This window comes from Phyllobates terribilis, unplaced genomic scaffold (genome assembly GCF_046119375.1).
Source record: "Phyllobates terribilis strain yellow unplaced genomic scaffold, ASM4611937v1 Scaffold_5__5_contigs__length_657084704, whole genome shotgun sequence".
NCBI lineage: Eukaryota > Metazoa > Chordata > Amphibia > Anura > Dendrobatidae > Phyllobates > Phyllobates terribilis.
In genome coordinates, this window is record NW_027362765.1 from 27,865,798 (window position 1) to 27,890,018 (window position 24,221).

General features: G+C 45.3%; 1 protein-coding gene across 1 annotated transcript in view; it reads left to right on the forward strand.

Annotated features, from left to right (window-relative positions):
* Nucleotides 1–16,662, forward strand: part of LOC141271815 (uncharacterized) — a 105,017-nt gene extending 88,355 nt beyond the window's left edge. The window contains exon 14 of the mRNA XM_073681989.1: nucleotides 15,167–16,662. Coding sequence (XP_073538090.1) covers nucleotides 15,167–16,455 — 1,289 coding nt within the window. The 3' untranslated portion in view covers nucleotides 16,456–16,662. The remainder of the gene's footprint in view (nucleotides 1–15,166) is intronic.
* The last annotated feature ends 7,559 nt before the right edge of the window (nucleotides 16,663–24,221 follow it).

Below are 24,221 nucleotides of genomic sequence, written 5' to 3' on the forward strand. Positions count from 1 at the left end.
GGCATGATCTGGTACTGAGGCAAAAGACAAAAATTTCCCCCAAAATTACCTGCAGATCTTGACAATAAAGTCAATAGTTTCCATCGTTACGTCATACAACAGCGCACTAAACATGGCTATACATTAAATAACATTGGAAATATGGATGAAACTCCAATGAATTTTGATATGATTGGAAATAAAACTGTCCATCAAAAAGGAGAAAAAACTATTTTAATTAAAACAACAGGACATGAGAAGTCCAGTTTTACGGTGGTTCTAGGATGCACAGCTGATGGCGCCAAACTGAGACCTATGATTATTTTTAAAAGAAAAACAATGCCAAAACTAAAGTTTCCTCTTGGTTGTTTTGTACATGTGCATGAGAAAGGCTGGATGGATGAAGAGGGGGTAAAGCTATGGCTTGACAATGTATGGAGCAAGCGACCAGGTGGACTTATGCAAAAACGAAGTCTACTGGTGTGGGATATGTTTAGGGCTCATTTAACGCCTAACACCAAGCAAAGACTTGCAAAGCTAAACACAGATGCGGCAGTTATTCCTGCAGGATTGACATCATTGGTGCAACCACTGGATGTGTGCCTAAACAAGCCATTTAAAGATCGCATTCGACAACAGTGGAATGAATGGATGGTTAGTGGTGAAAAGACTTTCACAAAAGGAGGAAACATGCGTGCTGCACAGTTGGATGTTCTGTGCCAGTTTGTCATAAATGCCTGGAATGATATTGATCCAGAAACAGTTAAAAAGTCCTTCAAGAAGTGTGGCATATCTAATTCCTTAGATGGTATGGAGGACGACTACTTGTGGCAAGATGAAGATGAAGCTGAATCTGACACCACACCATCTGATACCGAATTCGATCCATATGATGACCGCTTTACAGATGTGTCACAAGATCTCATTGATGTACTTATGATATCAGATGACGAACAGGAGGATTTTGAAGGCTTTTAAAGAAAGGGAAACCTGTAAAATACTGTAGCTGACGGTTATGATAGATGTTGGTAGTTTGTTTGTTGCTTTACCATATCTTTCTCCTATCATTATCAGTTCTTGTTTGGTTGACAGCTTAAAAAAAACTTAAAGTACAGTATGGTAACATTTACAGTAAAATGGATGATAGTAATGTTGTTGTTGTATGCCTTATGTTTATGAGTGACAGTTTTCCTGCTATATACCTGCATGTCATAAGAATTTAAATTAAAAAAGGACCATGTTAAATTCAAATCTGTTTTTTTAAAATTTTTACCGGTGTTTGGTATGCGTTGGAAAAGGGGTAGTCTTATACGGTGAATATGTAGCACCCTGAGGATTCGGCTGCTACAGGGGTATTGCACCTCAACCCAGAGGTGTGATATTCCACTCCCGGGTAAGGATGGAGTGTGGAACTGAGCTCGGTGGGCTGCATGCACTACACACATCCCATTTCCGAGGAGCAGACCGACGGTACTCCCACTTAGAAATGTGCAGGTACGACCGAGTCTGTTCCTGGCTGGAGTGGGAGGGGGGTGGTACATCCCAAGTAGTGTAGGGGCAGATAGGGGGAGCAGCCTGGGTAAAGATAGGAGCTCATTGGGTGCTGGTCACCTGAGCTCACACATAGAGGGTGTATATAAGGTGGGCACCAACTAAGAACAGGGTCAGTTGCAGAGAGGAAGTCAGCGAGCAGAGGAGAAGAAAGACCCAGAGTGAGAGAGGAGAAGAGAGAGAGAGACCCAGAGGGGGAAACAGCAGAAAAGGACTCCAAGAACCCAACTTAAATCCCCGGGTGAAGAGTCGGCACAGGGTACCGGAACCCAAGCTGGTGGGGGCAAAAACACACCCCAGCCAGAGACCGGAGACCGTGGGCAGCGTTTGTCACGGTCACCCACCACATCCACCACGAAGGCATACCACGTGGAGGGTCAGGGAACCCGAGGCCAAGGGTCTCCCAATAGAAGGCCCGAGGGAGCTGGACCTGGGTGGATCAATAGTGGGGACGGCCAGAGAACGGACAGAAGGAGAGCTCAGGGTCACGCTCTGGACTTATTTGGGGGTTGGCTGGATCCAGAACCTGGTGGACGCAGCACGGCTCGGGAGGTCACTCGAAGCTGGAGTGACCAGAACATCAGCAGTGAGTAAACATCCTAAACTGCATAACCCGACTCTGTCTCTGATTGCCGTCTACACTGCATCACCACAACCCCCATCCTCTGCACCTGATCCCCCTGAGGCTATACCCCACCCGTTGGGGGTTATATCATCAAAGCTGCACCTACACCATCAGCCTCAGCGGACCCTGCTGCAGCGGCGGCCACAGTGACCGCAACACAACGGGTGGCGTAGTCGACATTAAGAACTTAGCAACATCTGTAGGACTGCCACATACAACTCAGTTTGACACCCTGGGCACGGACCGGGTCACAGCCACTCGGAAGACTACAACTCCCATCTGATCCGGCTCCGGATATTCCCCCTAAAGAATATGGCCCAGGGGGCGCGTCAACTTTGGCGTAGTCGGCAGGATTACGTGCCCGCAACACCCGGGTACTGCGTGCCTGAAGAAAAGATCGCATTTACCTCAAAAAGAAGTCTCCTGCCGGTTCCGGAGGGTCCCCGCCATCGGACTCCATCACAGATCGATTCCCGCCGGGTGTCCGCCATTAACAACTTTTTCCCGCCATCTGCAGAGTTTCCCGCCACTGGGAAGCGATTCCCGCCATTTCCAAAGGTTTCCCGCCTTGGAAGAGCGGACGCCATTATGGGCGTGCCAGAGGGTGGCGAGAGGCCACCTCCCATCGTGGGCCAGGACCGAAAATGGCGCCAAAAGTGGAAACCGCCCCCACCAACAGAGACTGTGATGCTAGAGGTGTCTGTCAGCGTGAAAGAACCGCCCCTGGAGCTGACAGTCACCCAGTGGCCCCGGGACCGCCCTCGAAGTGGGAGGAGACGAAAGAAAAGAACGAAGATGGGTGCCGCCTGGAGCAGTCTGGAGCGAGCGCACCCGGAGGCAGGAAGCCTGGAAAGGAGTAGCAGAGAAGCTCACCCAGAGATGGCGAGAGAGCAGAGCAGCACCGGCCCGCTGGCCAGGAGCCTGCTGGAAGAAGAGCAGAGCAGCACCGACCCGTTGGTCAGGAGCCTGCTAGAAACCACGACCCCACTAGGCCTAGTGGAGGTCCTTGCACAGCTCCCCCAAGACCGGGAGTGTGCACAGACTGCCCTGGAGGGCCTCGCACGGAGGATGGCCCGGGTACAGCGAGAGACATTGGCGGAGTGGAGCCGAGAGATGGCCCAGCAAACCAAGACCCGGAGCACGCCAGCCAAGATGAGGAGACAGACCGCCTCTGAGGACGGCGCGGGAGGACCCAAGGCCGGAGACGGCGCCGAGAAGGGAGCCGAACGCATGGAGGCAGGTAAAGGGGACGTCTATACCCCAAATCAGGACACCGCTTGCCTGCCCCAGCTCCCCGTCGCAGAGCCCGAAAGTCCCCCTGCTGTGCCCGAAAACGCCATGTCACCGACGCAGACTAGGCCCCAACCGGAAGCCGCCGCCGCGACCCCTGTGACGTCACACGCACCGACCCCGAGCGTGACCAAGCAGGAAGTAACACCAGCCTGGTCGCAGGGCCTAGAATTCCCGGGCGTCGCATCACCAACAGCGCCCCCTACCTCCGCGGAGCCTCCGGCCTGGCCGCAAGGCCAGGTAGCCCAGGGCGCCGCCAACCTAACGGTGCCCTTCACCTTCCAGGTGCCCCAGGCCTGGCCGCAAGGCCTGGGCAACCCGGGCGCCACCACCACCGCGCCCGCACCCGTAAAACCAAGGGTGCCGCGTCTGGGAGAGGACTTGTTTGCCCAGCACACGTGGCCGGACGGGCAGCCTTTCATCTGGCCTCAGAGGTATTATGAACTGGAGCACCAGAGGAGAGTTGGGGCCATGTGTGCACCCCTGATTCCGGCTCCGAAGCCCGTGATAAGGATCTCGCCCCCGCATGAAGAGACCCAATTTGAGTGGGACCCCACCGGAGAAGACCTAATGGGGTTCACTCAAGAAACCAGGGCAGCTGCAGCGGAGCGTGCTGAGTGCTGCCGACAGCAGCTCGAGGAGTTTGCGAGGGAGCGGAGAGAGAGGCGGATCCGGGAACAACAGGCCCAAATAAGGAGCGCCGAGCAGAAGAGCCGAACCAGGAGGGACCCCCGTGCAGCGCACAGTCCCCGCACCACCGGGACTGTAATAAAGTTTAACCTGCAGCATGGGTGGGGCTTCATCAGAGACAACAACACCCCCGGCGACGTCTTTGTCACGCGCAGAGACGTGGAGTCCCATCTGCCGGAGGGGCACAGAGGTCGTGACCTTTATATCGGGGACGAGGTCACCTTTACCCGGCACAAGTGTGCCAAAGGACCTTACGCCTTCCATGTGCATCGCCTGACAGAGGAGGAGCTGCGATGTGAGGAGGAAGAGCAAGAGGATCCGGACGGGTCTGAAGCTGAGATCCCCAAAGAAGGAGCAGGAGGAAGACGTTGTTGGGTACAGCGGAGCAGGTGCTGTAAATAGTTACCCGATCGGGGTATAAAGAAACTGTTACTGCAAATATAGTCCCCGTTGGGACCAGCTGAGTGAACTGTTTACCCGTTTACCCTTAATTCCACAGGCTGAGGACTGTGAGCAGCCATTCCCTTTCCCTCCTTAACTGGCCGAGGACTGAGAGCGGCCATACCCTTGTACATAGTTGCGCTTCCTAAAGCGCCCCCTACCGGTTTTATAGGAAAACCATGTTTTCTAGAAAGACTGTCGCACTGTACCCGGTCACACGTTGCACAGTGACCGGAGGAGGAGCCAGAGGCAACGAGAAAGTTTTATATATATAATGTTTTATATATTTTATATGTTTATGAAAAATTTGTATGTTTTGGTGTTTTGTCTTACAGCCCGAGGACGTGCTGTGATTTACCAGGGGGGAATGTAGCACCCTGAGGATTCGGCTGCTACAGGGGTATTGCACCTCAACCCAGAGGTGTGATATTCCACTCCCGGGTAAGGATGGAGTGTGGAACTGAGCTCGGTGGGCTGCATGCACTACACACATCCCATTTCCGAGGAGCAGACCGACGGTACTCCCACTTAGAAATGTGCAGGTACGACCGAGTCTGTTCCTGGCTGGAGTGGGAGGGGGGTGGTACATCCCAAGTAGTGTAGGGGCAGATAGGGGGAGCAGCCTGGGTAAAGATAGGAGCTCATTGGGTGCTGGTCACCTGAGCTCACACATAGAGGGTGTATATAAGGTGGGCACCAACTAAGAACAGGGTCAGTTGCAGAGAGGAAGTCAGCGAGCAGAGGAGAAGAAAGACCCAGAGTGAGAGAGGAGAAGAGAGAGAGAGACCCAGAGGGGGAAACAGCAGAAAAGGACTCCAAGAACCCAACTTAAATCCCCGGGTGAAGAGTCGGCACAGGGTACCGGAACCCAAGCTGGTGGGGGCAAAAACACACCCCAGCCAGAGACCGGAGACCGTGGGCAGCGTTTGTCACGGTCACCCACCACATCCACCACGAAGGCATACCACGTGGAGGGTCAGGGAACCCGAGGCCAAGGGTCTCCCAATAGAAGGCCCGAGGGAGCTGGACCTGGGTGGATCAATAGTGGGGACGGCCAGAGAACGGACAGAAGGAGAGCTCAGGGTCACGCTCCGGACTTATTTGGGGGTTGGCTGGATCCAGAACCTGGTGGACGCAGCACGGCTCGGGAGGTCACTCGAAGCTGGAGTGACCAGAACATCAGCAGTGAGTAAACATCCTAAACTGCATAACCCGACTCTGTCTCTGATTGCCGTCTACACTGCATCACCACAACCCCCATCCTCTGCACCTGATCCCCCTGAGGCTATACCCCACCCGTTGGGGGTTATATCATCAAAGCTGCACCTACACCATCAGCCTCAGCGGACCCTGCTGCAGCGGCGGCCACAGTGACCGCAACACAACGGGTGGCGTAGTCGACATTAAGAACTTAGCAACATCTGTAGGACTGCCACATACAACTCAGTTTGACACCCTGGGCACGGACCGGGTCACAGCCACTCGGAAGACTACAACTCCCATCTGATCCGGCTCCGGATATTCCCCCTAAAGAATATGGCCCAGGGGGCGTGTCAAATATATCCTAAACTCTATATTTTAACAGGAAAGTAGGGGGGTCGTCTTATACACCAGGTCGTCTTATACGCCGGAATATACGGTAAATTGCGATACACCTTCTATTCCTTGTAATTTTTTCACAGTCCCCCAAATTTTGCCTCCAAGTGTCCCAAACTTATGCGCCTTCAATAACTCATAGAGTTTATCTGATTGGAAATAATGCTGTAGCAACATACGCTGAGCTCCCCCTCCCCCAGGGTCATCCCATCTCCGAATATGTTGAAGCTGAGATGCCACATAATATACCCATGGGTTAGGAACCGCAAGCCCTCCAATTGTTTTGTTTCTTTGCAATGTTTCCAGTTTAATATTCAGAGTCTGTTTTCCCCATATTAATTTTCTAAACTCCTGAATGACTTTAAAGAAAAATCTCCGATTTATTCATATTGGGGAGTTGTGTAGGACATTTTATTTATTTTATTTTACTCCCTTATATAGTGCCATTAATTCCACAGCGCTTTACAGACATTATCAGCACTGTCCCAACTGGGGCTTACAATCTAAATTCCCTATCAGTATGTCTTTGGCATGTGGGAGGAAACCGAAGAACCCAGAAGAAACCCGCACAAACACGGGGATACCATACAGATGTTGTCCTTGGTGGGATTTGAACCCAGGACACCAGCGCTGCAAGGCTGCAGCAATTGTGGCATCCAGATCATTTTGACCAGGTTAGCAAGGCCCACAACCGACAACGGTAACTTAGACCAGGCGCCTAGTTTACCTCTAAATTTAATTAAGACTGGATCAAGATTCAACTTATCATGATAATTTATTTTTGCCGATATATTGCTGCCTAAATATTTAAACTCTGATACCACTTGTAAACCCGAGTTAATGTGGTGGGAAGCATTCTTATCTGTATTATCCAATGGAAGTATGACTGATTTGCTCCAGTTTATCTTCAGACAAGAGTATTTTCCAAATGTTTCTATCGTTTCCATTGCTATAGGAAGGGACTCAGAAGTTTTAGCCAGTAATAATAGTGTCGTCAGCGTATAACGTGACCTTCTCTTCACTATTCCCTCCACAAAACCCAACTATTCCTGGATGCTTCCTGATAACCGATGCCAGGGGTTCAATGACCAGTGCAAAGAGCAGGGGGGGACAATGGGCACCCCTGCCGCGTACCTCTACTCAGTCCAAAAGCCGGGGAGAGGTGTCCATTTACCCATTTTCTAGCCATCGGCCTACCATACAGCAATTTAACCCATGAAATAAAACTAGGTCCTACACCAAACTTTTCCAACACCGCCCATAAATAATAAATATTCCCACTCAACAGAATCGAACGCCTTAGCGGCGTCAAGAGTACACAAAGCCCTGTCCCCATCACCATCCACCGGCAATTGAAGATTAAGAAACAATCTCCGGATATTAACAGCTATGGCTCTAGCAGGCATGAAGCCTGACTGGTCAGCATGGAGAACTGTAGAAATTACTGTATTCAATCTAGACGCCAGAACCTTCTCAATAATTTTAACATCAGTTGACAATAAAGATATGGGCCTGTATGAGTCAGGGATTAAAGGGTCTTTACCTGGCTTAGGTATGACTACTATCACTGCCTCTTGCATTAAATGGGGTAGGGTTCCCCCCCCCACCACCTCCTCAAAGGTAGCCAGTACGTTGGGAAATAGAATATTTCCACATTTCTTATACAACCCCTGGCAAAAATTATGGAATCACCGGGCTCGGAGGATGTTCATTCAGTTGTTTAATGTTGTTGAAAAAAAGCAGATCACAGACATGGCACAAAACTAAAGTAATTTCAAATGGCAACTTTAGGGCTTTAAGAAACATTAAAAGAAATCAAGATTAAAAATGTGGTATTCAGTAAGGGTAATTTTTTTTCAGACCAAGCAGTGGGAAAAAATTATGGAATCACTCAATTCTGAGGAAAAAATTATGGAATCATCCTGTAAATTTTCATTTCCAAAACTAACACCTGCATCAAATTAGATCTGCTCGTTAGTCTGCATCTAAAAAGGAGTGATCACATCTTGGAGAGCTGTTGCACCAAATGGACTGACATGAATCATGGCTCCAACACGAGAGATGTCAATTGAAACAAAGGAGAGGATTATCAAACTCTTAAAAGAAGGTAAATCATCACGTAATGTTGCAAAAGATGTTGGTTGTTCACAGTCAGCTGTGTCTAAAATCTGGACCAAATACAAACAACATGGGAAGGTTGTTAAAGGCAAACATACCGGTAGACCAAGGAAGATATCAAAGCGTCAAGACCGGAAACTTAAAGCAATATGTCTCCAAAACAGGAAATGCACAACAAAACAAATGAGGAATGAATGGGAGGAAACTGGAGTCAATGTCTGTGACCGAACTGTAAGAAACCGCCTAAAGGAAATGGGATTTACATACAGAAAAGCTAAACATAAGCTATCATTAACACCTAAACAGAAAAAAACAAGGTTACAATGGGCTAAGGAAAAGCAATCGTGGACTGTGGATGACTGGATGAAAGTCATATTCAGTGATGAATCGCGAATCTGCATTGGGCAAGGTGATGATGCTGGAACTTTTGTTTGGTGCCGTTCCAATGAGATTTATAAAGATGACTGCATGAAGAAAACATGCAAATTTCCACCGTCATTGATGATATGGGGCTGCATGTCAGGTAAAGGCACTGAGGAGATGGCTGTCATTACATCTTCAATAAATGCCCAAGTTTACATTGATATTTTGGACAGTTTTCTTATCTCATCAATTGAAAGGATGTTTGGGGATGATGACATCATTTTTCAAGATGACAATGCATCCTGCCATAGAGCAAAAACTGTGAAAACATTCCTTGAAAGAAGACACATAAGGTCAATGCCATGGCCTGCAAATAGTCCGGATCTCAATCCAATTGAAAATCTTTGGTGGAAGTTGAAGAAAATGGTCCATGACAAGGCTCCAACCTGCAAAGCTGATCTGGCAACAGCAATCAGAGAAAGTTGGAACCAGATTGATGACGAGTACTGTTTGTCACTCATTAAGTCCATACCTCAGAGACTGCAAGCTGTTATTAAAGCCAGAGGTGGTGCAACAAAATACTAGCGATGTATTGGAGTGTTCTTTTGTGTGTTTTTTTTTCATGATTCCATAATTTTTTCCTCAGAATTGATCGATTCCATAATTTTTTCTCTCTGCTTGGTCTGAAAAAAATTACCGTTACTGAGTACCACATTTTTAATCTTGATTTCTTTTAGTGTTTCTTAAAGCCCTAAAGTTGCCATTTGAAATGACTTTCGTTTTGTGCCATTTCTGTGATCTGCTTTTTTTCAACAACATTAAACAACTGAATGAACAACCTCCAAGCCCAGTGATTCCAAAATTTTTGCCAGGGGTTGTATATTTCTGTGGGAAGCCCGTCTAGTCCTGGCGATTTATTTTTAGCCATAGAGGCTACTGCCATTTGTAACTCCTCCAGCTGTAGTCTATTTAAGAATTCTTGATCTTTACCGCTGAATGTCGGTAGTTTGATTTCCCTCAAGTAGGATAAGATCTGTTCCCTATTAAATTGCAATTTGGATGCATATAGATCTTTATAAAACTCTAGCAGAGTGTTTGAGATCTGGTCAGTCTGGTTTACTACCACTCCTTCCCTGTCCTTCAAAGCACCAATAAAAGAACTCCCCATCTGGGCACTTGCTATCACGGCCAGTAAGTGTCCTGCCTTCTCCCCCTCCTCAAAGAAGTGTGTCTGGGCAAACATGCGTTTATTTTTAGCTTTTTCCTTGATATGTGTGGTTTACGTTTCTTGTGCCTCTCCCCACTCCATCAGGTCCTCTTTTACACCGGTTAGTACAAATTTCTCTTCTGTAGATCTAACTCTATCCCATAAAAACTCCTCGAACTGTTTTGTCTTAGTTTAGGATCTGTTAATGGCCTGTATTAAGTCTCCTCGTAAGCACGCTTTCATGGCGGCCCATAATGTATTTTGCGACACTCGTTTGTCGCTTTCCTTAAAATAATGTTCTAAGGTACAGGTGCATCTCACTAAATTAGAATATCATCAAAAAGTTAATTTATTTCAATTCTTCAATACAAAAAGTGAAACTCATATATTATATAGAGTCATTACAAACAGAGTGATCTATTTCAAGAGTTTTTCTGTTCATGTTGATGAAAACACAAAAGTCATTATCAAAAAAACACCTGCAAAGACTTCCTAAGCGTTTAAAAAGGTCCCTTAGTCTATTTCCGTAGGCTCCACAATCATAGGGAAGACTGCTGACTTGTCAGATGTCCAAAAGGCAGTCATTGACACTAAGTAAGTGCAAACTAAATTTTGCATTTCATTTGGAAATCAAGATCCCAGAGTTTGGAGGAAGAGTGGAGAGGCCACAATCCAAGCTGCTTGACCCAACAATACAGATGAGCTGAAGGCTGCTATCAAAGCAACCTGGGCTTCCATAACACCTCAGCAGTGCCACAGGCTGATCGCCTCCATGCCACGCTGCATTGATGCAGTAATTGATGCAAAAGGAGCCCCGACCAAGTATTGAGTGCATTTACTGAACATACATTTCAGTAGGCCAACATTTCAGATTTTAAAAACATTTTTCAAGCTGTTGTTATAAAGTATTCTAATTTACTGAGATAATGACTTTTGTGTTTTCATTGTCTGTAATCCATAATCATCAACATTAACAGAAATAAACACTTGAAATAGATCACTCTGTTTGTAATGACTCAATATAATGTATGAGTTTCACTTTTTGTATTGAAGAACTGAAATAAATAAATTTTTTGATGATATTCTAATTTAGTGAGATTCACCTGTAGATGTGATCAGCGGAATATCTATCATTTGAAGCCAGAAGGGATTCATGGCCCACATAGTCAGAGAATCCAGCGGCCTGGATAAAAAACAGAGTAGTCAGCAAGGGTGAGTGATCTGATAGCGCTCTGGGTAAATATTCCACTGTTCTTACCAAGGGGGAAATATGTTCTGTGCCCAATACCATATCAATACGCGATAATGTTTTATGTGTCCTAGAATAGCAAGAAAATTGTCTAGTGTTAGGATATTTGAGATGCCATATGTCCACTAATGATAGTTCTGATAGTATTTCTCCAAACGTAGTTATTGGGGCAGTTTTTGTAGCAGTGTCTGATTTATATCTATCTCAATATGGATGAACAGCATTATTGAAATCTCCCATGCAAAGGACTGGAACTCCCGGTATCTTATTCATTAGTGCAGCAATATTTTCAAAGTAATGTTGTTATATGGAGGAGGAACATAGACTGCCACAAGTAGAATTTCTTTTATATATATTTTACAGTGGATGCCCCCAAATCTGCCTTCTCCATCTATCTTGGAATCAATTAATTCAAAAGGGATAGTCCTATGTAATAGGATGCTAACCCACCTAGAATATGTGGAGAAGGTAGAGTGGAAGCTGTGGCCTATCCATGAATATTTCATGCCCACAACACTGTTTTTCCCAAAGTGCGTTTCCTGCAGACACACCACTGCAGGCAGGTGATCCCGGATATGCTCCATAACCGCCGCTCTCTTTAAATGGAATCTGTCACCCCCTGAGAGATATCAGACCATACATGACCATGTAATATTTCAGGTTTTCTTTTTAATAAATTTGCAAAAATGTTTACATTTCTGTTTTTTTCAGTCAAGATGGGGTGTAGAGTGTACTTTAATGAGAAAATAAAATTAACTTTTTAGAATTTACCAAATGGCTGCAATGAAACAGAGTGAAAAATTTAAAGGGGTCTGAATACTTTCCGTGCCCAATGTATCTTTAATTATCCAGGTTCAAAGTTACTGATTTTGACGAATCCTCTGCTCATTCAGATCAATCCAACAGAGTGTGTCTTTATGATGTTCAAAAAAGAAAGTCTTTCCCAAAGCTGTCACTCTTAAGTTTCGCAGGGTAAATCATGGAGTATGAGGTTTGCAGACTACGCAGCCTTTGTTTTACATCAAGAAACTGCACCCCACGTTTTGAAACTTCAATGAAGTAATCCGGAAAAAAGGAAATTCTTTGGCCGTTAATGGAGATGTCCCCTTTAACACCGGCAGCCTTAAGGATGGCATCTCTGTCTTTGTAGTGCAGCAGCTTTAATACTGGACATGGAGGAGCCCCTGGTGGCAGTGGCCGGGTTGGCACCCTGTGTGCTGTTTCCACAGCAAAGAGGGCAGACAGGCAATCGGTCCCAAACAAAGAACGTAACCATATCTCAAAGTACTCATTCGGATTATTGCTCTCAGTTTTTCCAGGGACACCAATCACTCATATTATTTCTCCTGTGTCTGTTCTCCAAATCATCTGTTTTAGCTAATAGCCAGAGACATTGGTCATGTCTCTGGCTATCCCGGGTTATCTGAGGCTGTTTATCCTCCAGATCACTGATTTTGCCCTCTGCAGCTGTAGTGCGGTCATTAACCTTTTGTAGCCCTTGCCTCATAAAAGAAAGTTCCTCTTAAATCTCTCCCTTCTGACTGTTAAGTGAGGCTAAAGCAGATCCATACTGTTACAGCCTTAAACACATCCTTTATTGTAGGCTCATTAATGTGCTGATCTGTATTATTGGTGGGAAGCAGTGATTTCTGGCTGAGGCTGCAGGGCACAGGAACTTTCTGAGTCATTTTCATCAGTGTTATTGAATTGCTCTGAGAGTGCAGAAAAACAATTAGACACCTCAATGATTTGTGTCTGTGCCTCATTGCCAGTGATGGCTCCTGTGTCTGGAACTCTAACAAAGCCAGCCAGCCTCAGTGTTGTGCCTGCAGCCACTAACTTCCCTGTTCTGGTACCTGTTGCAGAGGAGCCTGCGCCATCTTGTATGCCTCCACTCCCTTCTGCTGCTGCTCCCCGTCGTCTCGCCGCCACTCCTTCGACCATGATCGCTCCTCCGACCATGATCGCTCCTCCTATGCACACCTGTAAGTGCTAGGACATGTATAGAAGGGGTAATACTGCTAATACATTCAGTTATATTAGGGCGGGACTTTACCTTACTCTGGGACTTATGGCGAAAAGGTGGGGTGCCAATTTACTCAGATAACAGGTTCACAAAAAAAATTGTTGGAAGCAGGTGAATTACCCCAGTGTGTGCATGATGGCGATGAGAACAAGACAGCGACCTATGGGGGCGACATCCCTGAGTTAGGGGCTTCCGGGAGGAACTTTGGGACTGCTCAACTAACGGACCATACATTCAAAGAGGCGCTTGATAATGTCACCATTTTAAAAGGAGTTGCTCAAGAGCTGGGGGCCGACACTAGGTTTCCATACTTTGTAGTAGATGGGGATTTGGTATATTGGGTGACTAAGCTGGGGGGAAGGTATTGGAGCAACTGGTGGTATCAGGACCCTATAGGCGTAGGGTGTTAGAAATGGCCCATTCCCATGTCTTGGGTGGTCATCTGGGTGTAGACAAGACCAAAGAGCGAATCCTTCTTAGGTTCTACTGGCCCAGATGTCACCAAGACATTTCGAACTATTGTAGCTCCTGTCCCACTTGCCAGCTAACCGCCCCAGTCTCTCACTTCCGGAGTCCCTTAGTGCCGTTACCGATTATAGAGGTTTGGTTTGACCGCATTGCCATGGGTCTAGTTGGACCCATGGTTAAGTCTTTTTTTAGGAATTGTGGGATACTATCAGCAGTTTATCCCAAATTTCACAATGATAGCCGCACCCCTGACCGACGTTAAGGGCATAGAGTAGTTGATGGCCAAGTGGACTTGGAGCTGGCTTTCCTGGAGTTGAAGCTAGCCCTGTGTAAACAGCCAGTCTTGGTTGCACCGGACTTCACAAAGGAGTTCTTGGTCCAGACGGATGCTTCAGAAGTCTGGATTCTTGTCAAGAGAAATAAATGGGGAGGGAAGTAAAATATTTCACGAAAAAAAAACACTCAGAATCACTGTGTTACGTTGAAGAGTCCCAGAGTTATTACCTCATAAAGTGACACTGGTCAGAATTGTAAAAATGCGTGGTCACGAAGGCAAAAACAGGCTTTGGCGCAAAAGAGTTAATAAATCAGGAGTTGCTGGGTGACATCTGTGGTTTCTCTTCACACTTTTTAATAATACCCTTACCGCCTACTCGAGGTTATACAGGTCCTGTATGTTCCCATATAATGAGAGACTAGCCTCTTACTTTTGAAATTACTTTGAGAGGTCTAGATTTTAGATAGAACCAGGTAGGCACAGAAAAAACAAAATCAGAAGACACGAGTAGACCGTAAAGGCCCAGACTCACAAGAAGATCAAATGCACAGAACTGAACCAGAGAAGAACAAGGCTGTACTTGGCACCTTGCAGCAATGTGCTTTGAGTTTTAGTAGGGTGTGGTACTTTCCAATTACCTGAAGCGGGCAGCAGATTACTCCAGCTGGACAGCACATACACCCATACTGCCAGACTGGATGATAGTGGCTGGACAGAGCCTGTGCTGCCCAGATCTTCCGGTTACAATGTCTCCTTCATCACCAACGCCACCTGCAGAATGAATGATGGCGGCCGCTGGTGAGAGAAGCAGACACCGCAGGAGCAGATCTCAGAGGAGATATGACACACCATTTGTAGAAGCTCCAATGTTGTAGAATGACTGAAAACCAGAGCAGAAGAAAACCCCATAAAGTTACTCAATTTTGTAAATTATAAACATCTATAGGAGTAGTGACTATTTTGACACCTGAGTTGGGGCTTGTTTTTTGCAGGATGACTAGAAGGTTTTATTAGTATCATTTCCACCTACATAACAATTAACAATATTTTTTGGTGGCTTTTTATTCTAATATTTTGGAGGCAGAATGAACAAACAGTTGAACACCACACTCCACTGGTTCATGCATTGACGTCTTCTAGTAGACTGTGAACTGTCATTGTCTTAGTGAATAATTCAATTTTGCTACATAACTTCCCATTTCTATGGAGATTTTGAGTAGAAATGTTCAAAAATACAATTTAAGAATATTTTATTCAAAAATAATAATTTGTTTTATTTTTGGCAGATGACTGTACAAGGAGATCAGAGGAACAACTGACATCTTCACTTTTTATATCTGATGCCCTTGAGATCACACAGGATATATTTGAAGTGAATGTCATTACTCCAGATATCCTATCATCCCTACACGGCAAAGATCTATCATCTGATCCTATGAAACAAGTCCTATCTTCTGATTCATTACAGACTACGAAGAAAAATAAAAGTCAGAAAAGAGGCATTACAAAACAAACTGCTCTTCAACCAAAGAAGCCAATTACGCATTCAGAATATGGAAATAGTTTTCCTCTCGAAACGTGTTTTGTTACATATCAAAAAATTCACACAGAGGAGAAGACATTTTCTTGTTCCAAATGTGGGAGATATTTTAACCAGGAATCAGATTTTCTTAGGCATCAGAGAATTCACACTGGTGGGGAGAAGCCATATTCATGTTCAGAATGTGGAAAATGCTTTGGACACAAATCACATCTTGTTATACATCACAGAACTCACACAGGAGAGAAGCCATATTCATGTTCAGAATGTGGAAAATGTTTTGTAGGGAAATCACATCTTGTTATGCATCAGAGAACTCACACAGGGGAGAGGCCATTTTCATGTTCAGAATGTGGAAAATGCTTTGGACAGAAATCAACTCTTCTTACACATCACAGAACTCACACAGTGGAGAAGTCATACTCATGTTCAGAATGTGGAAAAAGTTTTGCAGGGAAATCACATCTTGCTATACATCAGAGAACTCACACAGGGGAGAAGCCTATTTCATGTTCAGAATGTGGAAAATGTTTTGCTCATAGATCATATCTTCTTATACATCAGAGAACTCACACAGGGGAAAGGCCTTTTTCATGTTCAGAATGTGGAAAATGTTTTATACGGAAATCACATCTTGTTAGTCACCAGAGAACTCACATAGGGGAGAAGCCTTTTTCATGTTCTGAATGTGGGAAATGTTTTGGAGCGAAATCAAACCTTGTTAAACACCAGAGAACTCACACACACACAGGGGAGAAGCCGTATTCATGTTCAGAATGTGGAAAATGTTTTGAAGGGAAATCACATCTTGTTATACACCAGAGAACTCACACAGGGGAGAAGCCTTTTTCATGTTCTGAATGTGAGAAATGTTTTAGATCGAAATCAAACCTTGTTAAACACCAGAGAACTCACACACACACAGGGGAGAAGCCGTATTCATGTTCAGAATGTGGAATATGTTTTATATATAAATCATCGCTTGTTAGACACCAGGGAGCTCACACGGGGAGGAGCCTTGTGGTCATTTCCTGAAGAAGTGCTTGACACTTTGAAACGTTGACTCAAAACCACATCTTTGAATAAATCCTTGAGAACTGATTTCCTCCCACAATACGAAGAGCTATGGAATTTGGATTGTGAGCCCCATTGGGGACAGCAATGATGTCTGTAAAGTGCTGCAGAATATAATTGCTCTATATAAGCAATGCATAAGAAAAAATAGAGCTGTGTGTATGTAAATGTGCAGTGTCCAGCAGTATTGTGTGTATATATGTGTTCTGCAGAGTGGTCATTAATGTCCCTGCTGTGATGTTATATGTAAATACAGTCATATGAAAAAGTTTGGGCACCCCTATTAATCTTAAGCTTAATGTTTAATAAAAATTGGTGTTTTTGCAACAGCTATTTCAGTTTGATATATGTAATAACTGTTGGACACAGTAATGTTTCTGCCTTGAAATGAGGCTTATTGTACTAACAGAAAATGTGCAATCTGCATTCAAACAAAATTTGACAGGTGCATAAGTATGGGCACCCTTATCATTTTCTTGTTTTAAATACTCCTACCTACTTTTTACTGACTTACTAAAGCACTTTTTTTGGTTTTGTAACCTCATTGAGATTTGAACTTCATAGCCAGTTGTATGCAATCATGAGAAAAGCTACTTAAAGTGGCCACTTGCAAGTTGTTCTCATGTTTGAATCTCCTCTGAAGAGTGGCATCATGGGCTCCTCAAAACAACTGTCAAATGATCTGAAAACAAAGATTATTCAACATAGTTGTTCCGGGGAAGGATACAAAAAGCTGTCTCAGAGATTTAACCTGTCAGTTTCCACTGTGAGGAACATAGTAAGGAAATGGAAGAACACAGGGACAGTTCTTGTTAAGGCCAGAAGTGGCAGGCCAAGAAAAACATCATAAAGGCAGAGAAGAAGAATGGTGAGATCAGTCAAGGACAATCCTCAGACCACCTCCAGAGAGCTGCAGCATCAACTTGCTGCAGATGGTGTCACTGCGCATCGGTCAACTATACAACGCACTTTGCACAAGGAGAAGCTGTATGGGAGAGTGATGCGAAAGAAGCCGTTTCTGCAAGCACGCCACAAACAGTCGGCTGAGGTATGCAAAAGCACATTTGGAGAAGCCAATTTCTTTTTGGAAGAAGGTCCTGTGGACTGATGAAACCAAGATTGAGTTGTTTGGTCATACAAAAGGCGTTATGCATGGTGGCAAAAAAACACAGCATTCCAAGAAAAACACTTGCTACCCACAGTAAAATTTGGTGGAGGTTCCATCATGCTTTGGGGCTGTGTGGCCAATGCCGGAACTGGGAATCTTGTTAAAGTTGAGGGACGCATGGATTCCACTCAGTATCAGCAGATTCTTGATAATAATGTTCAAGAATCAGTGATAAAGTTGAAGTTACGCAGGGGATGGATCTTTCAGCAAGACAATGATCCAAAACACCGCTCCAAATCTACTCAGGCATTCATGCAGAGGAACAATTACAATGTTCTGGCATGGCCATCCCAGTCCCCAGACGTGAATATCATTGAACATCTGTGGGATCATTTGAAGAGGGCTGTCCATGCTCGGTGACCATCAAACTTAACTGAACTGGAATTGTTTTGTAAAGAGGAATGGTCAAAAATACCTTCATCCAGGATCCAGGAACTCATTAAAAGCTACAGGAAGCGACTAGAGGCTGTTATTTTTGCAAAAGGAGGATCTACTAAATATTAATGTCACTTTTCTGGTGAGGTGCCCATACTTATGCACCTGTCAAATTTTGTTTGAATGCAGATTGCACATTTTCTGTTAGTACAATAAACCTCATTTCAAGGCAGAAACATTGCTGTGTCCAACAGTTATTACATATATCAAACTGAAATAGCTGTTGCAAAAACACCAATTTTTATTAAACATTAAGCTTAAGATTAATAGGGGTGCCCAAACTTTTTCATATGACTGTATAACACATGGTGCAGAGAAACACTAACAATAAATTTATTACTTCCCTACTCCACCCCAGTGCATTACAATTAGTGATATTGACTGTCACGTACACACTTCTCAGCATGTGATATGGAGTGTGCTTGCAAGGGTTAATTCATCTCTCACTCAATCCAGCTCTCAATCTCCGTTTTAAGCTATAAAGTAAGCATAAATCACACCCCAACACATTCAGCACACCCCGATTTCTTAACACCTTACCACCACTCATCAAATACATGGGGTGATGACGAGTCCCCAAGATATGCTACTGTCAGACAATCAAAAGGTCACACACTCTCTGAAAGACTATGGATTCTTTAGTGCATACAAAGATCAAACTTATTAAAGATTTTAACCTTTAATATAAAAATATACATTGCTTACAATAAAAGATATAAAAAGGTAAAAATAAAACGACACACAAATATGCAAAAACAGTTATAAAGTAAAAAGGGAGAAATAACAGAAATACCTAAACGTTTCCATCTGTTTCCTTAAGGGAAGGAGAAATGAGTTTTAGATCACACCAGCTTCCCAGGCAGCCCCACATGTGAACAACTTCTTTTGCGCCACCCAGCTTCTTATAGTCCTGACCATAGGCTCATATTTCCAGGATCACCTGATCGTACTATTTAAAAATTGCTGTTCGACTGGATGGTGAGCTAAGAGCCTTGCATTTTAAATATCCTGTGCCCCCCCCCAACTCCTCTGTACAGTGAATAGGAAATATACTGACTAATTTCAGACCATGTGTTTTGCTTTGAAGCTAAGGGTCCAGGAGCTGAGGTGTTATGTTTGTCATCCCCAGAAAAAGCCCGTTTGTGTTTGCAATACTGATATGTGTTACGTGTCCGGGTGGTGGAACCTCTGTGCCGAGGTGCAAGGAGGGACCCAGAGGGGCGTGACTAAGTATCCACCTGAACCGACCCTGGTCGTACGGCAGCTAACGACACCGTGACCAGGGAGGATCCGGGCTGAGGGACCAGGTGCTACTCTTGGGACGACCTTGTAAGAGAGCAGGTGGCTCCCACGGGTCAGATGGCTGGGACTGACCGGTATGGCGGATGGACACGGCAAGCAGGCGGAAGTCTCTGGTAGCTGACAGGTGGTCACAGTTCGAGAAAGCAGGGCAAGTAGCAGTCTTTAGGTTTACCAGGAAGGTGGTCACAGCAAGTGACGGCAGGGTCTCCAGGCAGGCAGGAAACAGGCGGGTGCTCCCAGGTGAGCGGTTTGACGGACTCAGTAGGTAACTGGTGGGCGCTCCCAGGTGAGCGGTCTGACGGACACAGCAGATAACAGGCGGGTGCTCCCAGGTGAGCGGACTGACAGCCAAGGCAGGTAACAGGTGGGCGCTCCAGGTGAGCAGGCTAGGCAGGAGTCAGGCTAGCAGCGGGACCTGAGGGCTGAAGCAAAGATCAGACACAGTGCAAACAACTTTGCTCGGGCACCTCCATTTTGGAGGAGGTGCCTTATATATGGGTGGTCCTCCGGCAGTTGGCCGGGGACTCCTTAGGACGGCGCGCGCGGTCCCTTTAAGAGAGGGTGAGCGCGCACGCGCCCTAAGCACACTGCCGGGGAAGGAGCGCGCGCCGGTAACAGCGGGGAGAGGAGCGCTGGAGGACGCTGCACCAGGAGCGGGGAGGTAAGAGGGACGGCGTCTCTGCCTAGCAAGGGGCAGAGACGTTGATGCTACAATATGGCCAGTTTCACTCTTTAGTCAACTAAATATAACTCTACTGCTGTTATTCTATCCCTAATTGATTATATATTCCCTTCACATTGACCCCCTCCACTTTAAACTTTTATGACACCTCAGCTCCTGGTGTAGTTAGTAGAAAAAATGTTTTTCTTATTTTTTTATTGTCTAAATCTGGGGTGGGTCTTAAGATAAAGAGCATGTTATAGTCCAAAAAGTACAGAATTGAAATTACATAATTACAAATAAAAATATATGCAGTTACTAATATCTTTCATGTAATAAGCAAATAAATAGCAATATTCTATGTGCTGTGGTAGATCGACTCACTCCGCTGCTTAACGAGGTAATCGAAGGAATGTTTTCATTTAAATCTTCAGCTGATTTATTAAAACATGCCTCATAAACTAGTTCAACAGATAAATAGCCGTATTCAGACTTGTTGGCAAAAAAAAAAAAAAAGAGCACTCATTACAGTTTGTATAACTGTGGTGTTCGCCCTCTCAGCAAAAAGGGTTCAGCTCTCCTTAGCAAGAGCACAGCTCTATAGGTCAGCTTACTTTCATAGCACACAGAACAATCAGTAAGTCTAGAAACTTTTACCTCCTGGGCCACACCTGAGGGTGGAGATATGGTGAACAGCCTGCATGCTCAACTCTTTAGCTGTTCACAATACACCTGACTCTGTCATGGCCGATTAACCCATCTTGGGACATAACATGCTGGAGCAAACTTCCAGGTTCTTATTACTGAAGCTAATAACCTCAGTGAAACATATCTCGCCTTTAGTACATTACCAGTGACTGTCTTGCAGTGCATTGAATATTTTACATTGTTATGTACCATATTTTTCAGACTATAAGACGCACTTTTTTCCTCCAAAAGGCGTGGGGAGCACTGAATATTCATGCTCCTTAATAGCGGCACACAGTGTATCGGCAGCGCGGCTCCTGCAGCTGCTGGGCGATCGCGTGTGCCCACTATTAAAGGGCATGAATATTCACCCCCTCTCCACGCCCATAGGCAAATGCAAAAACCCTTTCCCATGGAGCCCACACAAGAAACATTACCCTTCCCTGCACAGCCCCCCAGCATCCAGTCGGCTTTTGGGATGTGTGGGGTAGGGGCTGATGATAATGACGCTGCATGCTGGGGGGCTATTCAAGGAAGAGGATGATGCTGAATGCTGGAGAACTGTGTGAGGAAGGGGGCTGATGTTCCTTGTATGGGGATGCATGGGGAAGGGGATAATGGCAGTCATGAGCGACTGGATGCTGGGGGGCTGTGCGGGGAAGGGTAATGTTTCGTGTGTGGGCTCCATGGGGAAGGGTTTTTGCATTTTTATTATTGCTTTTCGGAATATAAAAAGTTACACATAGCCCTGATTGTTCAGTTTTGATGGAAATCGACTCTTCCCATATGTACACAAGTCTCAGCACTACCATTTTGAAGTGTGTGAGGAGCTTTGCGGAGAGGGGCGGGCCCGTGATGGAACGCAGCTGACAGTCACAAGTGGCATACATTATGGCAAACTTACTCCAGTGACCTAGTACAATTCTGTCGTAATTTACGTCACTTTTGTGTTGTAAATTATGATGACTGTTGGCAGAGCTTTGTCATGCCCCTCCCCTAAAAGCTCCGCCCACTCTTAAAAATGACAGTGGTGATGAGACTTGTGTACATACGGGAAAAGTCAAAGTCTATCAAACTGAATGTGAAGACACGGGGTCTTCCGTAGGCGTAATACTACTCAGACAACACAGGGTTAGGGTAAATCAGTGTGACAATATTATATTGAACCACCAAATGGACAATAAACACATAGAACAGTCCCAGCAAAATACCCAAAATGGTACAACATTACACAGTCTCACCCTTTATCTGGCCCGCCTGGGATAGAACAGCTGCGACTTTGGGACTTCTAGGGCCAACTACCTCTACCAGTGGCACCCCACTTCTGGTGGGCCCCCACAGAGAGAAGGTAGTGGCAAGCTTAGGAAGCTGACAGTCCATTGAAGTACAAGGCCAGGAGACCCGAAGGTCCCACCCTAGGCTCTCCCAAGAGTTTTCATGGGCCCAGATGACCAGCTGGTCCCAATCTGGCTTCTCCGAATGTCTCCATGGGTTCCAGGCGACCGGAGTGTCCCACCTGGCAACCCCAAACAACATATCCATGGGGCCAGGTGACTTCATCGTACCAACCTGGTCCCACCAAAAGTATCCATGGGCTCTCTGATGGTCAATGGAGCAGATCCGTATCTTTCCAGTCAGGGCCATATACCCTTAGGCCGGAATCATGTAGAATCCAAATCTGTGTCTCTTTGGTTAAAGCCATGCTTCCATGCTAATGTTCTGACAAATCTGTCTGATCTTTTGCTTCTCCTTGATTTTCTGTTTCAAGTCTCCCTGCTACAGAAGCCTGTCTTTTTTTAAATAAGCATCCACAGGTCAAGGGTTAGGGATAATGTCATTCCACAGGTCTCAGGTCTCATTGTTTGTGCATTTAGTCAATTTACATAGTTGGTATAAGAGGGGGCTCTTTAAATCAACATCATCTGGCTTTTAGTACAATATGTCATTAGCATATTAACAAACATCATTGTTTTCAAACGAAGAGAAGTCAACATTCAGTTTTATACATATAGTATGTCCTTCTTGACCAACCACAGAAATACACAGATGGTTTACAAGTCAACACAAAGATAACAGTGTATTTCTCTTGGATTAACAAATCTAAACGTTTGGCTGATTAAGATTATAAACTGTATCGTCACACTGAACAATCAGCGCTGTGTGATTTTTTGTTCTTTAATATTACAAAAAGCAATAAGAAAAATGCAAGTTTTGTGAATGCAAAAAAATCTGAATTTTGCAGAATTGTTGGCCCTATAGAAATACATAAAAAATGTATGTAAAAAAATGAATGTATATTTTTTTATGTTTACTCCATTAAATACTTGAGCAATATCCCCCAAAAAAACATTAAAAAGCCACAAAATCATTACATTTATAAAGCTTGATCATTATATGACTTAATTTTTATTCAAGCAAAAAAACCTCCTGTGATCTCATTACTTCCTGCACCTCATTATAACGCGGCTCCTCACTGCAGTGACTCCCTTCTAGCCAGTCCTGTAATGAGGCGACTAGACGGGTGTCTGAGGAGCTCCTGGAATCACCTCCATTCTGGTCCTGTCAGTGCTGAGCTGTCTTTGTAGCTGTTCCTGTGAGGACCTTGCTCCAGCAGCTCCCGTCACCTCAGCACTGACCTGTCTGGAGTGGAGGCTCCGGTGAGATCTTCACTACAGCCGCTCTATTCTAGTCACTTCACCAGTGAACCAGCTAGAGAGGAGCTGCTGGAAGGGACCTCACAGGAGCCTCCAATCTAGACGCAACCGTGACAGGAGGTGGAGGCACGGGATGAGGTGAATATTGGCGGGGGGAGCGGTGTTCACAGCCTCACGTTAGTAGAACACTAGGCTGCTGATCACTGCTCTCCACCACCGTGTACAGAGCACAGCAGGGAAATCATCACAATGCTGTGCTCTGATCACTGACTCAGCTCTGCTATATCAGTGTAAGTCTCTACAGGAGCCCTACACTGAGATAACAAACCACGTATCTAATGCCCATCACATTACACCACTGCTCCCATAGAAGTGGACAGAGCGAGGTCACACATTACACCAATGCTCCCATAGAAGTGGACGGAGCAGGGTCACACATTACACTACTGCTCCCATAGAAGTGGATGGAGCAGGGAGAGTCACACATTACACTACTGCTCCCAATGAAGTGGACGGAGCGGGGTCACATCTTTCATACATTAGATACTGCATATCTAATCCCATCCTGTGTGATACACTCCGCTGAGCTCAATATCTAATCCCATCATGTGATAAACTACACTTAGTCCTGTGTGTTACGCTACACGTATCTAATCGCGAACGTGATACACTCCACGTAGCTAACCTCAGCCTATGATACAGCGAGAACTAACAGAATCATTGCTGCCGGACGACCTTGATGACACTGTCTACTTGTCAGTATCACTGGCAGTCACCAACAAAATGGCTCCGCACTGTGATCCTAAACTTCATCCTTTCT